The sequence below is a fragment of the Fistularia commersonii genome, chromosome 25, assembly GCF_037954325.1.
Source record: "Fistularia commersonii isolate RoL2024-O1a breed Wild chromosome 25, RoL_Fcom_v1.0, whole genome shotgun sequence".
NCBI lineage: Eukaryota > Metazoa > Chordata > Actinopteri > Syngnathiformes > Fistulariidae > Fistularia > Fistularia commersonii.
Window position 1 is genome coordinate 3,294,184 of NC_141308.1, and position 27,082 is coordinate 3,321,265.

Genomic DNA, 27,082 nt, shown 5'->3' on the forward strand with positions numbered 1-27,082 from the left:
GACCACGATCGCAATAAAGTTAGCTTTTGTGAACACAGTTTTAAAGGACACAGATAATACAGATAGAGCACGCAGCTCAAATCTCAAAATAAATTCACTTGTTCCTAAATCAAGTATTATGCTAAATGAGATATCTTTCTGGTTTTGACTCCAGACAAGTGAGCAGACAATGACCTCAACCTGTCAGACCACAGCTGATAGACATTTCCTCCTAATGATGTGACGAGTTCTCGTCAAACTAAGCACGATCACTGGTGTATAAAATCTCTGCCTGAGCCACTGATTCACTAGGTGTGGATCTGTTTCACAACCAGCAGTGCAATGGCACCTATCAAGGCTCTAGTTGTGATGTTGGTCATTCTGGCTTGTCATGAGTCTTCCCAGTCTCAATGGAGGCATTCACAGCAACAGCACTCCATGGTAACTCAGAAACAATCTGAGGTTCTTCCGGGTCCTTTTGATAAATGTGATGTAGAGGAGGGTGAGAAGATCCAATGCGGTCCTGAAGATGTTGCGAGTGAACAGTGCGAAACAATCAACTGCTGCTTTGATGGAAGGCAGTGCTTCTATGGCAAAGCAGGTAAAATTGCTTTTACCATAGCTCGGGCGACGCTTCTGATTTAACAAATTAATCTTGCTTGACAGTGACTGTGCAGTGTACCAAGGATGGCCAGTTTGTGGTGGTTGTGGCCAAGGATGCCACACTCCCCCAAATAGATGTGGATTCAGTCAGCCTGCTGGAAATGGATGATGACTCATGCAGTCCTGTTGGCATCACCTCAGCATTTGCCATCTTTCAGTTCCCTGTGACAAGCTGTGGCACAACTATTAAGGTATATACTTAAAGTTTGGGATTGCAGCGGCTAACTTGGAATAACAGTTGAATATATTCAAAATGGTAATTGCTAAACAGTCTCGAGGTCAATATAGGTTCTTTAATATCTGAAACTCAAGGCTTTTCAATTCTTCTGAAGGAAGAAGAAGGCAGTGTTGTGTATGAAAATCACATGTCCACCTCGTACGAAGTGGGAATTGGCCCCAGAGGCTCAATCACCAGAGACAGCCATTTTGAGTAAGGTTTTTTTTTTTTTTTTTGGGGGTGGGGGCTCATTTGGCCCAGTGAGGCTCCTGACACCAACATTACACTTCACAGATTACTATTCCAGTGCAAATACTCTGGTACAGCTGTGGAGGCTCTTGTTATGGAAGTAAATGCTGTTCCTCCACCTGAGCCAGTTGCTGCTTTTGGACCTCTCAGGCTAGAGCTTAGATTGGGCAATGGTGTTTGCCTTACAAAGGGTTGTGTGGAAGGTGAGTAGCCTGTCCATCTGGTGCCATTTCATTTCTTATAAAAAGCCCCTTAATAACCCCCCCCCCCTTCTCCTCCACAGAGGAGGCAGCCTTTACCTCATTTTACACTGCAGCAGACTATCCAGTTACCAAAGTGCTGAGAGAACCAGTGTACATTGAGGTGCAGATAATGGACAGATCTGATCCAAACATCAACTTGAACCTGGAGCACTGCTGGGCCACTTCAACTTCAAACCCTCATAGCTTGCCCCAGTGGGACCTCCTGGTTGACGGGCAAGTATTGAAACTTTAACGTAGCTCTCAGAGGTTATTGTTTTGACTCTCTCTCTCTCTGTTCTGGCTGCAGATGTCCCTACCATGATGACCGTTATCTGACCACTGTCCTCCAAGTAGACGGCTCATCAGGGCTTGAGTTCCCATCACACTACAAACGTTTAATTGTGAAGATGTTCACATTTGTTGACGAAAGTACTCTTTCACCACAACAGGACAAGGTAGTTCAAATCATAGTTAACCGTGGCTTTAACTGGTTACTAACTTGCAATTGAATTCTAGGTGTTTATCCATTGTACTGCAGCTGTGTGCTATCAAAGTACCACAAACTCTTGTCAACAACACTGCTACCGCCAACGTGAGTAACTGACATTTTTCATGTGCTGCATCTTTGCAAATTGGATTAATTTTTCTGTGCTTGACAGAAACTAGACTAGTGTAAATCTTCTTGCAGGAAGAGATGTGGCACAGAAAGCTTCAAACCAAAGGGTTCTTCTTTCAAGCGGTGCGGTGATCTTCACAAAGAACTAATGTGTAACTTCTATTAGACATTACTTTTAAATAAACTTATTTGACTCCAATGCTTTCTGGTTTGTTCATTGCAAACCTAGTTCTGTTAGTCTGGAGTGTCTGCTGCACCAAAAACGCTTGCAAAATGTCCCCAACCGTAAAAATGGGCACGCATACATGTCTGAGCCTGGAGGGCTGTACTTTTAGGATACATTTCCTGGAGTGGAACTGCAGTAGGTGCAATTCTGCCGGTGCAGATATGAGATGGTACGTAATTATGTACCCTTTAACTGGAACTATGGCTTACAGATGAAATTCTAAAGCTCGTTAAATGTGTACACCTTGACATGGAAGCTCTGACTTGGATTCAGGAACCTTAATCCAAGACCTTTCTGCCAGACTCAGTTTGAATTTGCCTTGTTGCTTTCTTGGGTCTTAGAAAGCAGTCACTGGCCATCTGGGTCACAGCACCATTGGAAAGCAGCAGGTGGGTTCAGTGAGCATTTATCTAAAACTGGTTTACCACCCACACGACTAACTTCATCTAAATTAGTCAGTTTAACTCCCACTGCACAACTGTTCAACACCTTCTGGATGTCAAATGGATTTTTGTCCCTCCCCCACTTGACACAGTTTAGTGTTCAGGTGGCCCGCAAGGTTTTTCCTCCCCTACAATTGTTTCCATGAGCACAAGAGTCAATGCTAAATGACACAAGAGCCTGACAACTGCTTTCATGCTCTATGTATTCCATAAGGATTTAAAAAGTGAGTGCTGATACAGCGGCTAGCTAACAAAAAGCTTCCTCCACCTAGGACATTTGGATTCTTGTTCGGGTTTTCGCTTTTTCAGTTTCAAAAACCTGCGGAGAGCTACACCAACCATGCCGTTCAGATGTGAGTGAATCATCCTAGGTCAGTAACTCTGTCAAATTGCACTTATCTATTCAGTTTAACTTTCAAAAGCTTGTCATGTTCTAGACAAATGCAACATGAGACGGGCTGTCTCTTGCAATGATGCAGTTGCTTCAAGCTTTTTCCGGCCAATTTGTTGCATGATTGACTTGTCATAAAATCATGAGGTTTGTCATTGTTGCATAATAACTGGAAACAAAGCTTTAAGATGCACAGTGTAATGGAGAGCCCTCTTACATTTCATGTCCTTTAGTGGTGGGGGGGGGCTTAATATGGCATGAGCATGCTCTGTGAGACAATGTGGTGACACCATATCAAAATCACTCAAAGCATAATTTTAACTTCAAATAGTGTTGGCTGAATGCATATGAGCTGAACTGTTTTATATCTGATGGGCCCACTGGCAGCCTCTATCTGCCAATAGTGTTGGCAAGTAGGGAGGTTGATATGTTTCTTCTACCAATTGTTTATAGCGAAAACCCACAGCCTCATGCACTTAGATACATCCCTTTGCACTTAGCAAGAGAAGAGAGAATCGTTTTGGCAATATTTGTCGATAATAAGTGATGGCTATTGGAAAATAGTACAATTAAACATAACTAGTAAAAAAATTAAAATCGTAGACCTTAAGACCAAATCACCCAGTTATTTCATATAATAGCTGTTCATTTATAAGCAAAGCAGATTTGTCTGTATCATGTTAATTGGATTCATCCAGCTTGGAAGGAAGGTAGACAAGGACAGCAAGGACAAGCCACGTTTGCATTCACTTTCTGTAGTTCCCCACCACACACACATATCGCTCTCTTTTCCATGGTTTAACAGATGAGATAAAAGTTTATTATTCAGCAGTACCCCAAGCTCTGAAAGATAATGTATTCATGATGATAAATCAGCAAGGACAAATATTTGACATTCAAATGGCGAGGGTTTGAAAATCTAAAACTCTTGTCTCTGTATGACCTCATGTATTAATATTCAGGATATAAATGTAATCTTTTTTTGTGGCGCGTGAGAACGGCATCTCATCATGACTGTCCACACTGTTGTTGCACAGTGATTACTTATGTGCAACTAGTGATGAGACTAGAGGAATAAGAGGACTAATGCATTCTGGCTAATCTGGGTCCTTCTGGACTCCAGAGACATTGAAAATTGAATTAGAGGAGGATTGGGAAATTGGAATTATCCTGCTGTTAACATTTACATTGATGTAGGTAGTGGAGGACACTTATAGGACAGCTATCAATAAGTTAGAGCTTTCTTTCTTAACCCCAGACATGGGACCACATTTCTTATTTATTTTTTATGCGCAAGCCAACCAGGTCTCAAGTAAATCAAATAAAATAAAAATTGTAATTTAAATATTTCAACAAAGAAAATAGTTTGGCGGGACGGATAAAAAAGAGAAACTGGATGGATGTGGCCCGCGAGCCGTAAAATGCCCAGGTCTGACATACACTGACACACCTACATACAGAAGTAAACAAAGAAAACCTTGTTACTGTTGGGCAGAGCTATGTACTCGCACACCAAGACAAGTGACTATACCCCTATGCATACATATTAGTAAAAACAGCACGGAGGAACCAAAGTGGGGTCGGGGAGAGATGTCAAGCAACTGAAGGATCAAACTGAGACTGACATCTTGTCAGCAAAAGATCGGAGAGGGATGTCAGCTCTTCTGCTTTCACATTTAACCACTCACATATTATTTCCAATAGGTCCAGAGTCAAGCCAGAAAAAAAAGAAAAAAACACAGTAGATAACAAAAACGAAATCAATATTTTAATAAATAATTCATAACAAACAAACTTTTTTTGAAGATTTTGCAGGGAAGTCAGGCTTAATCATTCGAGTTTCCATCAATGTTATTAAAACAATTCCTGGAATATATTTAAAGTGGCTTTCTTTGTGAAAACACAAATCCACTACGGTGTCCTCTTTTAGTCACAAAGTAAATGTTTCTGTCTGCAATCTCTGCAGTGGTCTGCTAAGTGTCATGCAGGTAATGGCAAAATTTAGTAGTGACAGGAACTAAAATGATCTCCTGCTAGCCACTGTGTGAGAGAATGGGCAGAATGCTGACAGTGAGGAATTAGATCTAACAGAAGAGACAGCACTTTTATCCGTGTGTGTGAGCATCAGCATCTGCATGCAAAGAGGCCTATACACAGGATAAATATATGATATAGTGTTCAGTGCACTTTAAACCTTTGTTGTAATACCTTCATTTTTATATGAATGTACAAACATCCAGCATGTACAGCTCCAAAAGGGAAGTGTGAGTTTTGCAAGTGTTAAATTAAAAGAGTCTAGTTGACAAAAATCTTTAACATGGTAAAAGTAAACTGCAAACAGCACGGTGATATTTTCCAAACCAACTGGTCTGTGACATTTTGCACAAAACAAAAGAGAAGAGAGGCAACAGATCTCACACCAATGAGTCTTGTTTTGTGGAAAGAGTGATTTAACAGGACTGTTCAGTAGACAATCTGTGTCTCAATACTACAGATCTTTCTATCCTTTATGTGTGTCTGCAATTGACTGCAAGTACCTTATGTTTTTCCAAGGTCTGGATCTTATGGAGAAATGAGTCGAATTATTCATGTTTAGGTGCTATTTTTTGCATGGACATTCCCGTGCGAAACCCGTCTCTCTATCTGCTTTCCAGCTCTGATTTCTGCTAATCTTTGCACTAAAATGTTGCAGTGGTGTGGCATCAAATATCTATCACTTTTACACATTCAAAAAGAGATAAGAAAAGAGCAGGAGTGAGTAATAGGTTTTATCACTGCTGTACTAGATGGTCGGGAAGTGCAGCTATGAACACAAAAATACTGTATATAGATTCACGAGGACTGACATCATGTGTGCCGAGGTGCTGCAGTGCTGTGCAGTGTTTGCTGGGGGGGAAGGGTAGCATTTTCTCCTCAGGTGAATCATGAATTTGATCATGAATTTTAGACCTGCAGCCAACCTAGTTGTGCTTCCTGCTGATGATGGACAAAAGCATGCTGTCTTTAACATCTGTTCCAATGGGGAATTACCATGCATTCGCGTGTATGTGAAATTAGACATATGTGTGGGTACAACAAATACACAGCAGCAAACATACACACAAGCTTAATTTACATACAGTACCTGTAGGGAAACCATGACTCTGAGAGAGAACAGACACACAAAGAAGTCTTATAGGACACATTCTTGGAAGAAAAGCTTGTCAAAAGCCTTCAGTAGGAAGGCTGCAACGTTACATGCTATACTCCATGAAATCCCAGGGAAAAAGTCACATGCTGCTCTCCTAGAATGCACTGCAGTTGAAGAAGCCAGTGACCCGTGCACCCAATCCCCCCTTGCTTTCAAACTGTCACTCACCACCAGCCTCTTCACACAAGTCCAAAGCAAACTAACATCTCTTTAGAAAAACAGCTGAGTTTACCAAGATGAAGACATGTGCTCCTAGTTGCAGTTGTTAAAAATAGCACATTTATTCTCCAGTTTATCTTCTCCATATATAATGAGTTCAGAGTGGTTGGCTGACATTGTGAGATGCTTTCTAATTTATTTCGAAGACAGCTGTTTGGTGTAGTGGCTGAAAATACATTAACTGGACTGTAAACACAATTTGAATGAAAATAATTTACACAAGGCACAGAAAGGTTATTTTGTAAGAGCTTTAGATCATGCCCATTTATAGTGTGAAACATAAAGTATTTATTATTTCTAGCAATCATATGATAAACAATGATGTCAGCCCTATCGCATCTTCATAGAACATATCAACAATATTCACTCTCTTCAACAGTTCCGCACCATCTGAAGACTTAAATTTTTACATTTTAATTGTCTTTGTGAATACTACAGTCCCCTAGATGCTGATTCTACAGAAGAGATATTGTATTTTTAGCACAAAAGCTTTGAATGAGTTGACATTTCAATGCTGTTCCCTCCTGGAGAAGTTTTCAGATAAAAATCTCTATTTTTTTTCTCTATCTGCTCTGAGTCATCTGCTCATTCCTGCTATAGAAGCAATGTTCCAGCCTGCCAAAATTCAAGAAAATACATGACTGTATCTTTACTGATGGCAAACAACAAAATACATAGAAAAGCTTGCTCAGCATTACAATCCAATTTTAGACTGCAGCTACACCTGCTAGAGACTTGCAGTCTCAAGCGCGAGCCTTCCATTTATCTGATTTAAATGTATGGTTGTCCACCTGTGTGTGTGTCATTCAATTTCCCAAGAGGAAAACACAGATGCTTTATTTCACCTGAGGGAAAGTCTTAGATTTATAATACTGACACCTTTTACTTGGGGGGAAAAAAAAACCCTGCACAATCCCTTTCATGTGCAGAAACACACATGTAGCGATTTTCGGATAATGGCCTGGGATGCAGGGAGAAACTGACTGGCCATTGTTACTGGAGAGGGAGGGGGACACATAACGTGTTCCAATGCACGGAGGATCTGAATGCCATTTCGCATCACTATCGATCACAGCACTGAGACACACTGCACAGCATTGATCTTCAGACCAATAGGAGCTGAAAACATTTGGAATTACTTGGACCAAACACAGCTACATTGGAGCAGACTGGACAGCTTCTAGGTATCTCCCAACTTATACTCATGCAAATGTGCAAAAATACAAAGTGTGTGACTCATAAACACATGCAAAAAAGAAGAAGAAAAGATAGAAGGGGAATTAAGCAAAGAAAGCAACTGCAGTTATACACACACACAAATCCAGAAATCAGGTTGAAAGGAATCCACTGGTTTGCCTGACTGCCTATCAGTCTGCCCATGTCTCTACAGATATCTCTGTCTGCAGTGCTCCAGGGGATCACTGTCAGTCCTGCTATTACATGAGTGGGGGAAAACTGGTGCATGAGGCAATTAATATTCAGAAACACTCCACTTTTAGTTCATAAATAGAAGAGGTCGCTCAGGCAAACAGGAAAGCTGAGGGAAAGATGACTAGGGCATGAATGAGGGGCAAGAGCAGGGACGGGTTTTTAAGAGGGAATGCATGAAATAAGGGTACAAGCAATATAAGTGACGTGCATTCAACAGAGGAAGGCTATTCTTATCTTAGGTTTCAAGGATGTTCACATCTCAATAACAGCCTATTGGACAGCGCATAATGTGATCAGAAGCAGCGCTATAAGCATTATTTTGTGATGGGGAAAACCAATTTGGGATGGATGGGATCAAAATTGATATGGTGAAATCAAACAAGGTGAGGCACCACCTGTGGATCAAGGTGAATTGTGCGTGTGTGTGTTTGTGTGTGTGTGGGTGGGTGGGTGGGAGGGGGTATAAACACTATAACAGGCATTTTATTATTATTATTATTATTATTATTATTATTATTATTATTATTATTATTAGGAAGACTTCTTAAAAGCAACACACAGGCTTTTCATGCATGTTAGATGTGAACACATTGTTTCCAGCCAAGCAACGTCTCCAGCTTTAACTCGCCACGCACCAACGTCATCCATGCCTTCGTCTGAAACTCACCAAAGTTTGCTGATACTGAAGCGTGCGGTTCTCGGCCTTGTCCTTCACCATTGCCGCAATATTTCTCCTGGAGAAGACCAATGGGAGGATCTCGGAGGTGCGATCCGCCCGTTAATTAATCTGCGGAGGAGGACCGACGCCGCCGCCCGCCGTCGAGAGTAACAGGTTCTTCAGCGTTAACCCTCCGCATGACGGGAACCATGACGCGTGCGTGTGTGTGTGTGTGTGTGTGTGTGTGTGTGTGTGTGTGTGTGTGTGTGTGTGTGTGTGTGTGTGTGTGACTGAGCGAGCACACACTCGTGTGTGTGTGTGTGTGCGTCAGTGTGTGAGTATGTGCGCACTCCAGATGAGCGGCACCGCCGGCTGTCGCCTCTCAGTAGCGCTGCTGCAGCTTGACTGCAAAACACCGCCTCCCCCGTTTGACTGGAACGGTGTGCGTGTGTGTCCCCGGAGGATCAGGGATCCTCGGGGGTTGGATGGAGGGAAAGGATGCTGTATACAAGAGGAGCCTGCGGGCAGGTGTGATGAATAATTGGGCGCGGCTTCACTGTAAATACGTCACGCCTCCGTGACAGTCATGAATGCACAGGACGTGTTCATGCAACCGACCTGTGTGTGATTCTACTGATTTTATGCCCACTAGATAGCAGTATAATATTGCTTTTATTGTATTGTATCGGAGCGATATATGGATGTCACAGATGAAGATGTTGAGGTTCTATTTGGGAGAGGGGCGAGGAATAAACAAAATGGGGGTTGGGGGAGATTCATTCTTTACCCCGCAAGTTTTGTGCTTTACACTCATTTTGGAGAAATGTTCTAAAGAAGACAAAATGGATCTAAAATTGACAAAATGAAGGTAAATTATTACCCGGGACTGGAAACAAATTCAGCAAATTTCTGATGTACCAAAATAAAAAAGACATTTGTGGACCACCCAACTAAACCACTAGGCTAGATGGATGAAGATATTCCAAAATTTCTTGAATAAATGAAACAAATAGAAATCCTTAATGAAAGGGGATGAACTCCTACCATGTATTTTAATTCAGTCATTCAAGGTCATGCACCGTCCTCTTCTGCATTGATACATGATTGGATTTGTGCGTCCGACCTACTGCTATTCTTGATTAATCAACTCTGCATAACAGCATTACACAGAGGTCTGCATAAATTTGCACATCCTTAAGCAAATCTTCTGGGGAATTGTTTAAAATTGTGACACATTAGAAAGTAAATCCAATTATTGCTTTAACCTAGTAACTGGGCCTTTCGAATATCTGAAAGATATTTCATCTCTCACGGCAATAACTCAGGAGAGTTCCAGGCTTTTAATCTCTCATAAGGTAATTGACATTTTCAGTCGTGGAAGCAACATGGGTTTTTGACACATCCAGCCATATACGGGGTCACATGAGTTGTGATGTGGCAGGGGAGGGATCCCAGGACTGCATTTTATTTACTATGGGATGGGGTATCTGACCCCCTTCTCTGTGTTTTTGATGTTTTATGGTGATGGCTTACTCAATTACTCCTCAAAACTATAAGTCTATCTTTTCAATATGAACGTGGCTCTTCTCTTATGAATACTGCTCTGATGAACCACATGCTTTTCAAGTGATTGTTTTGTTTCCTCTTAAGGAAAGATCTATGAATTCATCATTGTATTGAATTCCTTACTTATTTAAGGTGAGTGTTTTGTGTCTTAAGCTGACAATTTCTGCATGAGTGCCAAGCATAAGGGCACGGGGATATTATTTTTTATAAAAAGAAAAAACTAACAAACTCCACAGATACTAATGCAATACAAGGATTGCTGTTGATAACTTGCTGTTACCTTCTATTTTGAGTATTTTGGAAGTTTTGACAAATGTCCAATTCCACTAGCTCCAAATTTAGACGCTTTTCATGTGTGTCTGTTCTCCTTGTCCTTCCCTTCTGGCCTCTTGGGAATGTTCTGCACCAGATGGTGAACGGTTGTGAAGACTTCTGTCTCTTTTAGTCCAAAAAAGTAAATACTTGGCCATGGACACCAAAATAGCCACTTGATAATGCAGCTTGGTCCTTGTTTCTCTAATATGTTATTAAGCAGAATCATGTGTTACTCAGGGTGCCCGTTCTTGCACAACCGGCCCTTGGAGGCTTGTATTTAGCACTAAAAGTTCACACATGATGATTTGACACCATTTCAGAACACTTCATTTTCTCAGATGTCCCATGGATTGAAATACTTTATGCTCTGGCTTGAATTTCACAAAGGGCTTTTCAGATGTGGGACTGGCGAGCAGTGAAATCCCTTCCAAAGGTGTTGTGCCAAACCTGAAAGATAGCAACTGTGCCAAGGATTCACTCCCGCCATTTCAACGTGCCAAAAATATCTTTGTGGGATAAATCAGAATATGTAACTTTCATTGGCACTGGGAACACGGTCAAAAGAAACCTGTCTCTGAGAATTGCTTTTTAACTGTGTGCCCCTAAAGCAGCAGGACACTAATGATCCCAAGCTTTAAATTGATGGCATCACATTAACTCAACTGGTTGGATGCCAGCTGTCATCAAATGCTGATCCTTCACAGGTTGAAAGACTAAATTCCTCCTCAAAGACTGACTGGCTGACAGATAAATCATGCTTGATCAAGTTCAAAGTAATGAACCATAGGCTTCAGGAGATGGGGCCTCTTGATAATCATAAGTGATGAGGGGGAATTTCAGAGAAAAAAAAACTGAGCATGTAACCAACAAAATTAACATTACATTATGTATCCCCGTTTACGATGCATGTTGGACTTAAATGATATCTTTGGATCATCTCATTATGCTGTTAGTTGTGCGGTGGACTTCTTTTTTTTCAAGGCAGTAACAGACATGCAGCGGTAGTATGACCCCGACAGCTAAGGAACTAGGTGCTCTGCAGCCCCAAGCACCAGCACACTGACCCACATCTCAGCATCTCCACAGGGTTCTTTGGAATACACACAATCTACCTCTCAATAGTTCCACAACATATGAGAAAAACAATTATTGTCATCCAGGTGTACCAAACGAATGACCAAGAACAAAAAAAGTCAAAATGCTCCTTCAAAACTTTCAGAGCTCGAAAAAAATTAAATCAAAATTGTACCACGGCTAAAACACAAACTTTTACACCAACAATGTTATAAGAACAGCGCCTTCTAATTTTAGTCAGGAGACCGCTTATTAATTAAAGAGGGAGAGATAGTGTTTTTGTAAAATATACACAGCCACAACAGTGGGGGGGAAGGGGTCATGACATTTCATCAGTATGATAATCATAATCAATTCTGTGATTAAATAACGTCAAAGAAATCAAGGGCTCACTTATATAATTCAATGTATTCAATTCAAAACAACAGGAATCACAATGAACTGATGTATCGGTTGAAAACATTGAGACATACAACCACCTGTGCCTCAGTCTGTTGTGGTTGGCAAGTTTCTCACATGTAACTTATTCCAGTTGTCCAGAGCCAGTATACATGATACATGAAGCCTGTCAGGATTTAGTGACGAAGTGAACCCGGAATAGCAGCAAACACACCATAGCCCATCCAGACCTTGTATTTGCCCTTGAGCGGGAATGGATAACACTGCGGTAGCGCAAATTGCTTTGACACTTAAATAATAATAAAGGAGCTCTATCTTGACAGGACGCAGCATACTTACGGTCTCCCCCGAGGATGCTCTTGATTTTTTTTTTTTTTGTCTGACTCTCCTCCCCTGGCTGCGGATTCAAAAGCGTCAGCTGTGTCTCTCCATTGTACTGCGGTGAAGTGACTTTCAATAAAAAAAAAAATGTGGGAAAAAAAAACCGCACACAGCCACAGGTTGCAGCACACTTTATCAGTGATGTGATGGAGCGCGGGATGGCTCTCGGGACTCACACTCCCCTCCACGGTAGGATAATCTCCGTCGATCCCGGAGATCGGCCTGTTGCAGATACACAATCCATACGGAACCGCGCCAAAGTTGTTAACGCGGTGCGTAATTTGCGTGTCTGAGCCTCCAGAGCTGCGCGCAGCGGCAGCAGGCGGCAGCTGGTCGGCTTCACGCACAAGGAGCGACTACGGCCATCCGACAGGGAGCGCAGCTGCATGAGACTCTGAGGCAAAGAAACTACACCATGTGACGTTACAACCTCATCACCGGCTCCAGCTCAAGTGAGAGGTAGAAACAGTGGGGTACTGAGTGTCGTGTCCGTGATGCAATGCGGGTACCGCCGGTACCATGTCCCGCAGTTCTCTCCTTGCGTGCGGAAACCCCGGTGCTCCGGTCATTATCTGAGAGTCGTCTCAATTAAAGGCGCCCGGTTTATCCGAAGATATGGGGGGGAGATAAGAGGGGCTTCGAGAGAGAGAGAAGCAGATTTTTTATATGCGCTCTCTCTCTCTCCCCCTCTCTCTCTCGCTCTCTCTCTCCTCTCCTGTGTGTGACATATGCGAACGCACACACATAAACACACACACTTTAGGGTCTAATTTTGGGCGTCATGCGTCTTAATCGCCCCTAAGTGACAGCTTGGGAGAAAATAGAAGAGGGCAGGGGCTCAGTCACTGTCCAGGCACGGGTGATGGGGAGAGTCTGAAATGAGGATGGATGCTGCATTCCCCCATGTTTTCTCCAATCCGTGCCTTTGACAGCTTTTATACCCCCTCGAACCTCCTCCATGGCAATTGAATTGGAGCTTCTTACAGCTGCGCCCCCAGGTATTACAGCCCGATGGATGACTACCTGTATCCGGGTGTAGACCACCAGTTAAATGATATCAGTAGTGAACGCCGTAAACGATAATGGCAGCCTCAAAAGCTTTTTGGACAAAAGTGTATTTAAGAGGCTAAAGCTGATCTCTTGTAGTTCAGCCTTTGTGAGCCTAATGGTGATTTACCTTACTTGGGTGATATGAACAAATGACCTCCACATGTGGAGGTCTGAAATAAAAAAGAATCAATCAAACACAGCCTCACTTTCACATCATTAAATTAGTCTACGGAAAGGCGGCACACCTGCGCTGTTTTGTTTAAACACAACCGCATGATGTGTGTGCCCTCTGACGCAAGTTTTGTGAACTGTTACATTTATGTAAACTTCAATGAAATACCATTTCAGGTTATGTCACGCTGCACAGTTGGACAGTGACAGTTCCTCGTGCCAGGGGTCTTGATAAGACTTGTACCCCCCCATGGCTGAAAATGGGAAGTCAAAACAAGAAGACAAGAGGGAAGAACAACACATCTTGATGTGACACCGTTGTGGATTTGTTTTGTTTTTTTGGTCTTGATGGTACAAATGTGGCCCTTTCAAAGGTACCGAAGCAGGGCATGGCTTTGAGCAGTGAGTAGTGGGCCTGATAAGTTTTACATCAAGAAAGTTATAGTTGTGTCTTTGGGAGCCTTAGCAATCATGTATGCTTCTGTGTTGACCCAGGGCTCTTGCTGCTTTATATGATAGTTTCTGAGGTCCTGGATGCTGAGACCAAGCCCATAGACTTTATGTGTGACAGAACTCTCAGAAGGTCTACGGATATTGTGGCAGAGCTGCAGAGTGCACTGGTGAGAACATTTCTTTGAGTAAATAAGAGACATGTCGTGCACATTTTTTCTCCTGCATGTGTATCTATAATCAGACCTCAGTCTGTCCCTCTTTCGGCAACCTGCCTGATGGCTGAGACTCACCTCTTTTATATGTCCACCCTGGCAGAATGACTGCCGAGGCTTGATGATCCTCTCCACCCTGGTTCAGCTACCCTGCACAGAGCATCACGTGGCATCTTGGGCAAACAAATCAGTATGTGGGTGTATGTATGAGTCACAATACCCATGTTTCCTAATTTTTGGGCCCAGAGTGTATAGGGTTTACTTTTCGAAAAGATTTCATTGTTTTTTTTTTGTTTTCAGTTGGTGTCTATTTATGTTGCAGCACCAGGAGAAGAGGGGAGATATAAATGCTTCCTTGAGGCTTCTTCTCGAAAGTGTGAAGGTTGTGAGGCCCCTCAGGGGGGCAGAATGTGGTGCTTCACTAATGCAAAGGCTGGAGCACAGCATCAGCAAATACCGCCTAATTCTCTCACACCTCCAGCTGAATGTAAGAAACCACCACTTTGACAAAATTGATATAAACAAGCACATGAAGACTACCAATGAGCACTTACTTTATATGCTACATATATTCTTGATGCATTTCCAGTTTAACAGTAAAATTACAATAGTATCATTTTAAAATTTTAATGAAATATAATCTTTCTGCACAAAATCATTGCTATGAGGTTTCTGCCTCCATCGTTCTCTCAAAGACACATTGAACACATCATAGTGAGTAAAGCTAGCAAAAAATAATATCATGAAGAAAATTCAACACTGGATGACTTGAAATGTGTCAAAGTGCTTCTCTCTCTGGTCTGCATCTGATTGAGAGGATTATCCATGTCCTCCGATGTGATAATATCCCACTTTCTGATAAATCGGGGTCTTTCTGGAATCCCTGGAAGTGATGTTATGTTACTTGACCCCAAGCCTTCTTCTCTCAGGGCATGAGGATGATAGGAGAGCATACCTTCTGTGTAAGACCCTTGTCCGTTAAAGAACAATGATGTTCTCTAGTCTAGCGGTCCCCAACCTCTTTTGTGCCATGGCTGACTTTCACATGTCATGCTGTTTCAAAAGAAAAAAAAGGAATGTAAATGTAGCCACTACATCTTATATTATTATTCTCTTTTAGTAACTATTAAACGACTATCACCTCAATATCGACTTATTCACCATAATGCAGAATCAGTGGGAGTGCGGGGCTTGCTGCCCTGCAACTAGACAGTGTTCCTCAAAGTGTATTCCTTATGTCCACTCTACTCTTGTATTTGATGCTGTCACTGGCATGATGCTGGCAATTTTTCAAAATAAAATACCAAGAAGACTAATGAAAATATGATACATATCAGTTTAAGCAACTTTATTCTTTCTTTGCGTCCCGTTACAAATGGTCCACTGCCTGGTGGTTGGGGACCTTTGCTCTAGTCTATGTTTAATAACAATCCTGAAATGTGGGAAGTCAAATTGACTGCCTGCAGTAAAAGAATTGCTTTATTGATATTTTTGTTGGCACATTATTGTTTTTTTTTTGTACAGTATCTTTTTCAGACATTTCCTTCATTTTAAATTATTTTATGTGATTTGCTATTAATTTTGCTTATATTTTCATTGTGTACCGACAGGGGCCCTTGGAGAAACCGCAATTGTTCCTGGAGGACAATTTGATATTTTGTAGGCTGCATGTCTGTGTAAATATCGCGTTTTTTGATGTTGTTTTTTAATAGAAAATAGACCATCCACTTCCTGTTTTAAATATTACAATTCTTGTGGAATTGTTTCAATACAACGGGCAATTCAATAAGGCGATCTTGAACAGGAAAGCCCTCTTTGACTAGAGGCTCTCCAGTGAGTTAGGCACGTGTTTAAAGCTAACTTAACCGGGGAGCTAATGTAGATAAAAGTGAACGGTGATTGGATGAAACGTCGTCAGGAAGTGACGTCAAACTTCACTCAGTTAATTTCACCTCAGGCTCCGTTTGCCACCTGTTAATGGGAGAGTAGGATTCCGCAGGTGGATGCCCGGTACCTCAGACAGTTGGTTATGTGCTACTTAGAGTAATACGTGCCGTGATTGCTGTAGTTTTTTGACAAATTATCACAAATGTCCGAAAAGACTCCTCTTCTTCATTACCGGCTCACGACGGACACCTGTGCGCAGCTGAAGCATGTGTCCGAAGCCAGCACAGCGGGGGCTGCCGCGGCCGTGGAAGCTCGGCAGTCCGTCCAGAAAAGCACCCGAAAGCTCGGCATGTTTTTTGGCGTGGTTATTCCAACTCTACTGTCCATGTTTAGCGTCGTCGTGTTTCTGCGAATTGGTAAGTTGGAGGAAGAATAACTTTTCCAAACAAAAAAAAAACGTTAAACTGTCCGACGACCTTTCGAGAGCTCTTAATTAGCTTGTTTTTTCCATCACTTCAGCTGATTGGTCGAGCTATCGGGATAAACAGCGGCCCCCATTGGCTCCAATTTCTCGAATTGTCAACATTTAAGGATTTCCCGTTTATCCTTTCCATTTCACAATTGTCGTCACCTCATATTGATTTCCTTTTCACCAGGCTACCCCTGGTGAAGTAATTGAATATTTTAGTCTCCCTTTAGAAAGCTATCAGACATATTAATTTAATATATGATTTGAACAAAACAAAAATCCAACTAAGTTGTTAGATCAACCTGTTACTTTGTGTGTCACTCAAATATACCACTCTGGGAACAAGAAGTTTTGGGGGTGTGGGGGAGAGTTTGAATACTTTTCTCCTTTTTTCAGGATTTGTCGTAGGTCAAGCTGGGCTCTATCAGTCCATTACCATGTTCCTGGTGGCCTACTTCATCATCACAATGACTGTTCTCTCCGTCTGCGCAATATCAACTAATGGGGCCTTGGAAGCCGGAGGGGCATATTGTATCTTTTACAGAATGACTTGGCTTTTAGGTGGCAATTTTCTAACAAACTGTACTTTAATTGCAATCAGATTGATTTGCTTCATTTGCCACTGCCAGATGTTTTTGATTTGAACTTAATTAGCTACTTTGATGTCAGCTTCATTTGTTAAACATGTTTTGATGCCTTGTTCATATTTGTTGAATCTAGAATTAGAAGTTCTTTAATTTGAAAATCTAGTCATGATAAGCCGAGCACTGGGCCCTGAGTTTGGTGGGAGCATTGGAATCATGTTTTTCTTTGCCAATGTATGTGGCTGTGCACTTTATGTGCTGGGTTTGGTGGAAGCTATTATGTCTGCCTTTGGTATCCCTGAAGGTAGGTTGGACTTGCATGTAAAATTCAGGAAAGGCTTTATATTATTTAGATTTGTTGACTAACTCGTTTTTTTTTCCTTTCAGCCTCTGCTGGCACAGCAGAAGTTGTCGGTCTGCATCGGGTCTTGCCAACTGGGTATTGGTGGTCTCTGCTGTACGGCACTATCCTGCTTTTCCTATGTTTCATTGTGTGCTTGGTGAGACTTTTCCTTTTTTCCCCCGATTTTTGCTCATTTATCCAGAACACTAACAGCAAGAACAGCCTGTCAGCACGTTAATTTTTAGGAAACTATGACTTTGAGAGTATTTGCCTTTTTGTGAAAACACTGATTGAAGCACACACACTCCAGCTGCTTAATCAGGAACTCACTGCTAGCCCTGGTTTGGACCAGCGTTTGCATGTAATTCTACCTTAAGCTATTCAACAAGATGTTTGAAACATACCTCAGAGTTTTTAGTCCATATTCATATCAGAGTATCATACATTTAACCTTCTCCAGGCAGATGTTGCAGATTTGCGACAGCCAAATATCAGATTTTTCCTGCAACTACAACTTAATTTGAGCCTGAGAGGGTTAACTGAAGATTTGTCAATTGCAAGAAATCATCAGGAGATTGCTTAACTATGGATATGATTAGAAGCGTTTCCCAAGAAGGGTATAATATTTGAATAATGCTTCATTGTTACTAAAGGGCCCAAAGTGTCAGACGTATCCCCCACACTATCAAAGCACCATGAAAATGTGAAGCAAGTAAGTAAGGAAGGATAAATCCATGTTTATGCCAAATTCTGCCTACATCATTTAAATTATGCAGCAGTAATTGAGACCTGTCAGATTCATGGGACGTTTGAACTGCTTCCTAGCGTAAGGGATTCTGTGTAAATTTTTTCTCCGTTTTCCTGTCATTAGCTGGTAGGAGTAGTGGTGTCTTTTGCTGATGGTAAAAGCCCACCTGCTTTCAAATTCGTGTTTTACATGCAGAGATGACCTTATTAATGATAGACATTTTAACACCTTTTTTTTTTTTTTTTTTAAACTATCAAACTGGTCTGGTCATTTTCTGGTATCAGCCAGACGAAGAGTTTACCTAATCAATTTTAAACATAGACCTACACAATTGTGTAAATGAGACACTCATTTAGTTTTTCAAAGGTATTTTTATGTAACACTTGGTACAAAAATGTTTTTGGCATATACGCTCAATGATAGTCTCAAACTTTGTTGCCACTAAGACAACGATAAACCCAATGAAGTGCATTTGTGATTTACAGGTGGGTGCCCACATCTATGCCAAAGCTACTTTTGTCATCTTCATCATAGTCATGACTGTACTAGCTTCCATCTTTATCAGTTTCTTCATTGTGGGACCCATGGTGGTGACTCTTCCTAACTCTTCTGTTGGTAATGGCACTGGCGTCACCACTGCCAACTACACTGGCCTCCAGCTCCTCACCTTGCACAGGAACCTATTGCGTAAGTATTCAAGATGTCTTACTGTGAGTTAGAACAGAATGTAGGTGTTAATGAAACTTAAATCCTAAGGCAATTTTTGACCAGTACAAAAATAGCGTGTTGGAGGAAAGAATTTCTCATGTTTAAGCTGCTGTGTAAAAGTTGTTCTTGACCAATATGATTGTCTTGCATTTATTCACAGCTAGTTACACCATAGACTACACTACAAGTACAATGATGAGTTTTCCAACAGTGTTTGCAGTCATGTTCAACGGCTGCACTGGAATCATGGCTGGCTCTAATATGTCAGGTAGGTTGGGGTTAGAACACATTTCAATATAAATGTACTATTGTACTCAGTTGGAAGTTTGTGGACATTGGTGTGAATGGATGATGTGGCTTGATAGTGGATGACTTTCTGCAAAGACCGCTATCTTGGAAAGTGGTGACTTCTCCTCGTGTCCTCTTTGTGATTTACAATTTTGGGTGCTAATAAAGCTTTTCCAGTGTGAATAGCATCATCATTCACAGTATATTGTTGACAAGCATTTCTTTTCTCCTAAATATCCTGTGTATTTCAAAAGTTAACTTGTTTAATAAGAGGCGCCAATTTTCACAAGCTGGCGTCTGAATTCTGGTTTTGAAGTTGATCTTTATGTTCCACCTGGTCCTTTAGGTGTCTCAGAACTGGACAGAGCCCAAAGTTAGCGTCTGTATTGAACAAATCGCCTAGGTGATTGTGCCATGTCACTCTTAATCAGCTGATCAAGATATCACAAATTGCATTTGAAATGTTTGTAAGTAACCCTAGCTTAAACTTTGAAAAAAGGTGAAAGAACTTTATTGAATATATCCGTGTCCTTTAATCAATTAACGTGCAAAAGAAATCCTTTAACTGGGATAGTTGACAAATACAATTGCAATATGGAATTTAATGGATCTGGCATGATGTAAGACAGTTTGAACCATGGACACGGCAGTCTCAGGGGGTGCAGAATATTTAAAGTAATATGACAAAGACTTGATCCAATTAGACTTTCTTTCATGTGCTTTGCAGGTGACCTGAAAAACCCCAGCTATTCCATTCCAAGAGGAACCCTGGCAGCTGTTCTTACGACTTTCATCACATACAATCTGCTGAGTCTGCTGGCGTCTTGGTCTTGTGACCGGTTAGATACAAATGCACTCAAACCACAACACTGAAACCAATGGATGTATTCAAACTTACTTACCAAGAATAATTTAGAATCTGTGTTTGAATTCTGATTTGCTATACAAGGAGATAAACCTGCTGTGCTAGCTATTTTGTCTCGCACATTGTTTTTGCCAAAATGTATTATTAATGCTTTTTTGGCCCTAATCCCCTACCGCCCCCCTCTTTTGTCATTTACTTATCTGTATTTTTTTCTTCCCACAAACCCATAAGCAGACACAATGCTGCACTTGACATCTTACTGTCCAATATCATTTTGGCACTGACTTATTCCTGATATTTTAGTTTTTTAAAGACTGTCCATCATCCTTAGTTACCTGCTGCAAAGAGACTACAGTTTTCTGGGAGAAATTAATGTATGGCCACCGATGGTGAGAATTGGCATTTACTCCTCCACCATGTCTGCTGCCATGAGTAATCTAATAGGAGCCTCCAGGATCTTGTATGCCCTGTCCAAAGACAACTTGTTTGGTAAGATTTTGAACTCCAACTATCGAGTGTCAGCATTTTCCATTTGATCATGTGACCCTTTAAAACTTCAGAGCATCAAAATGTAGCAAATTATTAATTGGCAGTCAGGTCTGAGCACTTGTGGCCTAGAAAACTTATGTAGTCAAGATTGGCCAGTAGATCCATTTTTTTAGGTCATGATCACCATACTTTATCTGGGGCATATGACATCCAGCCCCACCTGGCCCCTTATAAGGTTGCCTCAGTATTTTAACTATAATCCAGCTCTTCTAATTGGCCTCTATCTCAAGTGGGAGACTCCGACTCTTAATTTATGTCTTGTTTTCCTAATAGAAACTTGCAAAGTTTGTAAAGCACCACTTAACAGGTGGTGCACAGTGTCTTATCTACTAAAAAACAGGTTATTGAATTATTCGATGATGCAACAGTTCCGGATATATTTTGTTTTTCAGATTGTGGTCTCTAAGCATTAACAAAAATTGATCTTGTTGTTTTTTTTTTTCCCTTGTACTTTTATAGGCGGTGTCCTTGTTCTGACAAGGAAAACTTCAACCAATGGTAACCCTTGGGCTGCAGTTCTTGTCTCTTGGTTGCTTGTACAGGTTAAGTACCAGTCACTCGAGTTTGCTTTGTGTCCCCATAGTAATTTGAATTTTAACTAAAGGGGTGTCAAGGAAGCATGAAACTCGCTCATTAGCCTCAGGCATCTTGTTGATGTCCCCTACAAATTGAGATGTCTTTATTATATTCCTCTAGACCTTTATTTTATGATCAACACTCACTATGACAGTTGACTCTAGAGGAAAAATCCAAGAATTTTCCCTTTTTAAACCAGCTAGAATGGACTTGCAAAATAATATAACAATAATAATGATAATAATGTATCCTTTATTAGTTCCTTGTGGGGAAATTCATTCTCTGCAATTAACCCATCATGGATGAACCATGAGCAGTAGACTGCTGTCCACCAGTGCCAGGGGAGCAGTTTGGGGTTCAGTGTCTTGCTCAACGATACTTTGCCACACTAGGAGCCCAGAATCGAAAATGTCAACTTCACGGGGAAAAAACACCAGATCTTGCACTGTTTAGCACTTTGTTTTAGCCAGCCATAATGATTGATGACCTCTACACCTCAAGGGAAATTGTCATGATGCTGGTGCTCAGAGAATGCCTTGTGCTGCTATCTGCAACTAACTGTGGTTCAGTTTTAACAATGAACATTTTAAAATGTAAAAATCCCTCAAACATTTTTGTGTGTTTTAATTACACTCATCTAAAGTTTAGCTGTACATTATTCATTCCTAACTTTTGTGTTTAACAATCATGAAGGTATTTGCAAAAATGTTATCTAATGGGGTTAAAAGAAATTGTCCAAAAGTGTTTAGTCTTTAAAGTTTTCACCAAATAAGCTAGATCAGAGCATTCTCTGTTCCGATTTTCCCCCATTTTTTCATTTTGCAATAAAAGCAGCCCTCTATAAACATGGACGCAGGAGTCTCTAAAATCCAAGCTCTCAAACTCTCTTTGGCTGCTTTACTTACTGCGTACTGACTCACCATAGTATTAGACCCATTTGAGCAGTCTATGAAATGTCTGGTTGTCAAAAAATTCCTTCTTTCCACCAATAGATGGTGCTGTTTACTGGCAAGTTGAACACCATTGCTGGCATTGTAACCATCTTCTTCTTACTGGTTTATGCTGCTGTGAACCTGGCCTGTTTGGCTCTAGAATGGGCTTCTGCATCTAACTTCAGGTACAGTGCATGCTCTTGGTGTGAGGTTGTCAAAGGTGTAGTGGCTGCTGCCTTTTTGCATAGAGATAATAAGCAGTTTGATTTTGCACAAGAGAAGAATTAAGACCGTTTTTCATTTGAGATATTTTACGATGTTTGTTTTTATACGCAGACCTTCATTCCGTTGTTTTACCTGGCACACCTGCACTTTGGGCATTCTTGGCTGTCTGGTAATGATGTTCCTCATCAGTGCCATTTATGCCTTTGCAAGCATAGCTTTCATGCTGCTTCTGTTGATGCTGATTCATTACCTCGGTCCCATCAGCAATTGGGGATACATTAGCCAGGCTTTAATCTTTCATCAGGTATAAAAATATGCCAAAAAAAGCCGTTCATGAATTATTCCATTTGTCATTAAAATTCTCCAATTTTTTTCATTCAGGTACGCAAGTACCTCTTAATGCTAGATGTGCGTAAAGACCATGTAAAGTTCTGGAGGCCTCAGGTTCTGCTGATGGTGGCAAATCCTCGCAGTTGTGTTGGACTAATGACCTTCATTAATGACCTGAAGAAGAGTGGTCTTTATGTACTGGGACATGTAAAGCTGGGGTTTTTGGGTAAGCAAAAAAACCCAGAGCAAGCCTTATAAATTAAATGTTTAAACGTCTATTTAATGATCGATTAGAAGTTCTGTTGGTTTATTTCACACTAGAAGGAATCTGTATTGTCCATGAATTCAGATTCACTGGTTCATTTAACCTATAAAGATTCTGGTAAGGACTTAAATAGAGATAAATCCCACTGTTATCAAAGATTATTTGAAGGTGTAACTATTACTATTGGTAATAACTATTCTTTTTCAGTTTGATTTAATGTGTAGAATCAAATGTGAACTTATCTATTCCAACCTTATGTGGCTTTTCGTTTTGCTATATCTGAAGCAAAATTTGACAATATTTCACAGTGGTCACTCTTAATGTTTCTAAAATGTTGCCCAGGATAGGTTTTATTTTCAGTTAAGCCATATAAGTGACTTGAAATCTGGATCTATACTGTTTTACATGTGACTCTTGTGTCTGCAGATGGGTTGCCCTCTGATCCTTTACAGAGCCGTTATGATTCCTGGTTGTCTTTAGTGGACCATCTAAATATTAAGGCATTTGTCAACTTAACCTTAGCTGATAGTGTCCGACATGGAGTTCAGAATCTGCTTTTCATCACAGGCTTTGGTAGGGAAGGTCTCTTTGTACTTTCAGAATCCCTTTTTTTATTTCAGTTTTTTTCATTCCTCAACTGTGACCATAAAAAGACAATTTCTGAGTTGCCCCCCCCCCCCCCCCCCCCTTGTTTGTTGTTATTGCTCTTTTTGTTTTGTTTTTTCCAGGTAGCATGAAGCCAAACACTCTTGTCTTGGGTTTTTATGATGACTGCACTCCTTCCGATGACCTCCAAGGCAAAATTCTTCAATCTACCGGTCATGGTTTTGATGCGGCCCATCCAACCAAAGACTCGAGAGACCATCGGTTCCCCTTCTTCCCTAATGTGCGGGCTGCTGAAGAGCCAAAAGATCTCCAAGAAGAGGAGTATGTGTCCATAATTGCCGATGCTGTAAAAATGGGTAAGAATGTGACATTGGCACGTTACTTCGACCAATTTAATCGAGAAGAGGCTCTAGGATCTGGAAGAAAGATTGGAGGCCACAGAAGCCGGACAGGTCCGTTTGTCGACATTTGGCCTCTTAATCTGCTTCGACCAGACAAACGTGGCTATGTTGACATCTGCTCACTGTTTCTGCTGCAACTGGCTTGTGTGCTTCATGAAACCCGTGCCTGGAACCAGGCGAGACTCCGTGTCTTCCTCTGTGTTGAGGCTGGTTGCACTCTGCAAGAGGAGGAAGAAGCAAAGCTCCAGCTGATGCTAAAGGAGCTCAGGATTTCTGCTCAGGTGCAGATGGTAGCATGGGACAAAGTAGTGGCACTGCACTGGCTCAGACAAGATAGACAAGGAGAGGACTGGTCCGCTCAGAATGAACAACAGGAGGCCGAGGAGATAGAAACTGATCAGGAAGATTCTGTCGAGAGGTTTCCCAACAATGCTGCTCAGCTGACCGATGAATATATCTCTGCTGTCAATGACCTCATTCGCCAACATGGAGCCCCTTCGCCTGCTGTGAGATTCCTCTATTTGCCACATCCCCCAGCAGACAGAAGCCGGTATCATGCCTACCTGCACCAAGTAGACCTCTTGAGCCAAGACCTCGGACCAACGTTGCTCATTCATGGTGTCACGCCCGTTGTCACGACTGACCTTTAGATTTTAAGCAGCCTTGTATTCCACCACTATTATCTATGGGACTGGAATTGCTCTGGTTACTCTCATATTTAACGCATTAGTTTTGCTTTTGAGATAACCTTTGGAAAGGGAATATCTATTTATCTGGACACTTGGGAGACACAAATTAAATTAGTAGACATTAAGGTTTATAATGTATTTTATGCTCTCAATGAACACTTGGAGATTGCGCAATCGGTACATAAATGTATAATTTGCACATTAGTTGTGGTGGAAAAAAACGTTTTCTTTTGTATATTTTATGATGTATCTTTTACACATTTATTGGATGTTCTTTGTACTTTGTTAGTTGAACAATAAATCAAGTTATTACCCTCAAGTTTCTTATATGATTTTTTTCACTGAAGTGGAAGAACCCCAACCTGTTAAATTGTTCATCGGCTATCTAGTTTTCTGTGTAGTGACTGCCTTTTGCCTGCAGAGGGAGGCACACTTGCATGACTTTATTTATGGCCGCTTTATCCACTAAAATCATCAGTCCCACAGTAGTAGAGTTCAGTTGTGTAGATGTGTGCATTCATTTCTTGTAAGGTTTGCCTTTCACTGTGAGGTGTGATATTAGATTCTCATTATGTACTAGACTAAATGATGGTCAGAGGAACTTAGCCTTGAATTCCTAAAATGGAACAAGACGGAATGATTATTAAATGTTTAATTGCAATAGTTTGTCCATGGTCATCCTCGTTACCTTTTTTAAAAGAGGTTACTGCATCTGCTCACTGCCAAATGTTCTATTCAGGATTGACTGCCTGAGGGGAAACTAAATCATAACACAACATCTTAAATGGAACTGTTGGAACATTTTTCATTCATATTATCAAGTGGGAAATTGGACTGCCTGACTTCCATAAAGTGGCTGTGAGAGTGGAAGCAGGAGAGCAATGAACTGACTGTTGTGTTGGGTTGTGTGAACAGTGTCATCCAAAAAAAAATTGCTTCATATGGTGTCATCTTTGCAGATCTGATCATGGATCGAATAGTTCGAGAGAGACTTACGCACTAGGTTTCTGTTTACCTGTCACAGCCAACCAGATGGTTTCATAGCTTGAGTATATTCATATCCTTTAATGAAACAAATCTGGTAGAACTAAAAGGCTTTTGTGATGGTATGAGAAAAATCAATACATGGTATTTTGCACGCTGCATGTGCACATCACGTTTAAAGTACAGTCAACACTGCCAGCCAGAAGACAATGTTACATGTTCTATAATGTTGAGGAAAAGCTTAGATTCAATGGAAACAGAGAGATCCTGCTGTCTCCCAATAGCACATATGCACATTATGTGGATTGGGCCATGCAGAAGGGGCTACATCAGGTTCAATGTTGCATTTTCGTGTAAAGTATTAAGCCTTAATAATTTCAGTCATTGCTTCAAAAACACGAAAACTATTCGTGGAGTTGATTCTTTGTGTGTACCGTGTATTAACAATGAGGGAGAACTGTCAATTTATAAACAGACTATGAAATGGTATGGTTCGATGATCCAGTATTCCAACAGGATTTGCATTGATTCATATTTCTTTCAATAGTATTTTAAGAAATCTCAACTGTTGGGTTAAATATTAACATAGTTCCCTGAAGAGTTACTGCCGGCTACGTTTAAGTTAAACAACACCTTATACTGATTCTTGCTGAACAATTCACTTGTGCTTGGAGGGAAATTTACTTTTTTGTACATTTGTGTATTCTGTCTTTGAAAACAATATATTCTTATACTAATTCACTAGTGTGAGAATACACTAGTATACACTAATTATTTCTATCAATGCAGTATTCAGTCTCCTATCACGTTACACATCAAACTCTGGACTTTAAATTGAGAATTGACAACGTGTCTAATTTTACACTTTACCCTTTTCTTCTTTAATGGTCCTCCCCATGTCAACATTGAGTACGACTGTCTTTGTTATAAATATATATTTTATGTTTAGATATGTTCTTGAAAATTAAACCTAATAGAATTATAATACCATTATAACCTAATAAATAAATACAAATAAATATCTATATCGACCATATGAGACCACCTGGGTTTCTCTCTCTCTCATAATTTTGTTTATTTTTTTCACATTCAGTTATACATACAGCACAACATCAGTGAAATATGACATCTGCATTTAATCTATCATGAATGAACCATGAGTAGCAGGCACTTAAGCAGCATCTGGGTAGCAGTAAGGTGTTCAGTATCTTACTCAAGAACATTTTAACAGGCTGGAAAAGCTTAGCAATCAACAAGGAACGTTCAGTTTCAAGACAACCACTGACTGTCTCAGGCCTGCCGACCCTATTTCAATAATTTCTATAAATTGCCTTTTAAACCCTGTGTTAGGGTCAGTTCTTCTGCAAAATTAGATAAAGAACTAGATATTATAGACCAAAAAGGCCTAGTATTTAACCCTGCATCTATACCCATAAAGTTAAAAAAAAATTTCAATAGCAACTGTTCAAATTTTACCATTATAAATAT

General features: G+C 40.8%; 4 protein-coding genes across 9 annotated transcripts in view; 3 read left to right on the plus strand and 1 right to left on the minus strand.

Moving 5' to 3' along the window:
* The window catches only part of clcn2a (chloride channel, voltage-sensitive 2a), a 36,923-nt gene extending 24,696 nt beyond the window's left edge, over positions 1-12,227 (minus strand). For 5 of the 6 annotated variants that reach the window (XM_086173232.1, XM_086173231.1, XM_086173229.1 and 2 more), the window contains exon 1: positions 8,534-8,795. In XM_086173232.1, the coding sequence (XP_086029358.1) occupies positions 8,534-8,584 (51 nt within the window). In that variant the 5' untranslated portion in view covers positions 8,585-8,795. Of the gene's footprint in view, positions 1-8,533; positions 8,796-12,217 lie in introns of those variants that run through there. The other variant, XM_086173233.1, reaches the window with a different exon arrangement.
* Positions 322-2,115, plus strand: LOC147218851 (zona pellucida sperm-binding protein 4-like). Its single transcript, XM_086173073.1, has 8 exons — positions 322-580; positions 646-833; positions 975-1,072; positions 1,154-1,311; positions 1,392-1,584; positions 1,658-1,805; positions 1,867-1,942; positions 2,039-2,115. Exons 1-8 carry the CDS (start codon positions 322-324, stop codon positions 2,113-2,115), a joined length of 1,197 nt encoding a protein of 398 aa, XP_086029199.1.
* A 67-nt stretch (positions 12,228-12,294) lies between the features above and the next one.
* On the plus strand, positions 12,295-15,933 carry thpo (thrombopoietin). Its single transcript, XM_086171955.1, has 6 exons — positions 12,295-12,448; positions 13,658-13,882; positions 13,976-14,100; positions 14,249-14,335; positions 14,468-14,632; positions 15,756-15,933. Exons 2-6 carry the CDS (start codon positions 13,870-13,872, stop codon positions 15,852-15,854), a joined length of 489 nt encoding a protein of 162 aa, XP_086028081.1. The 5' UTR covers positions 12,295-12,448; positions 13,658-13,869; the 3' UTR covers positions 15,855-15,933.
* A 117-nt stretch (positions 15,934-16,050) lies between these two features.
* Positions 16,051-24,921, plus strand: LOC147218853 (solute carrier family 12 member 9-like). The gene is made up of 14 exons (XM_086171954.1): positions 16,051-16,448; positions 16,898-17,032; positions 17,252-17,389; positions 17,473-17,585; positions 18,662-18,863; positions 19,045-19,152; positions 19,900-20,011; positions 20,369-20,526; positions 21,046-21,128; positions 22,155-22,279; positions 22,431-22,623; positions 22,701-22,875; positions 23,341-23,487; positions 23,643-24,921. Exons 1-14 carry the CDS (start codon positions 16,235-16,237, stop codon positions 24,569-24,571), a joined length of 2,832 nt encoding a protein of 943 aa, XP_086028080.1. The 5' UTR covers positions 16,051-16,234; the 3' UTR covers positions 24,572-24,921.
* Positions 24,922-27,082: the final 2,161 nt, after the last annotated feature.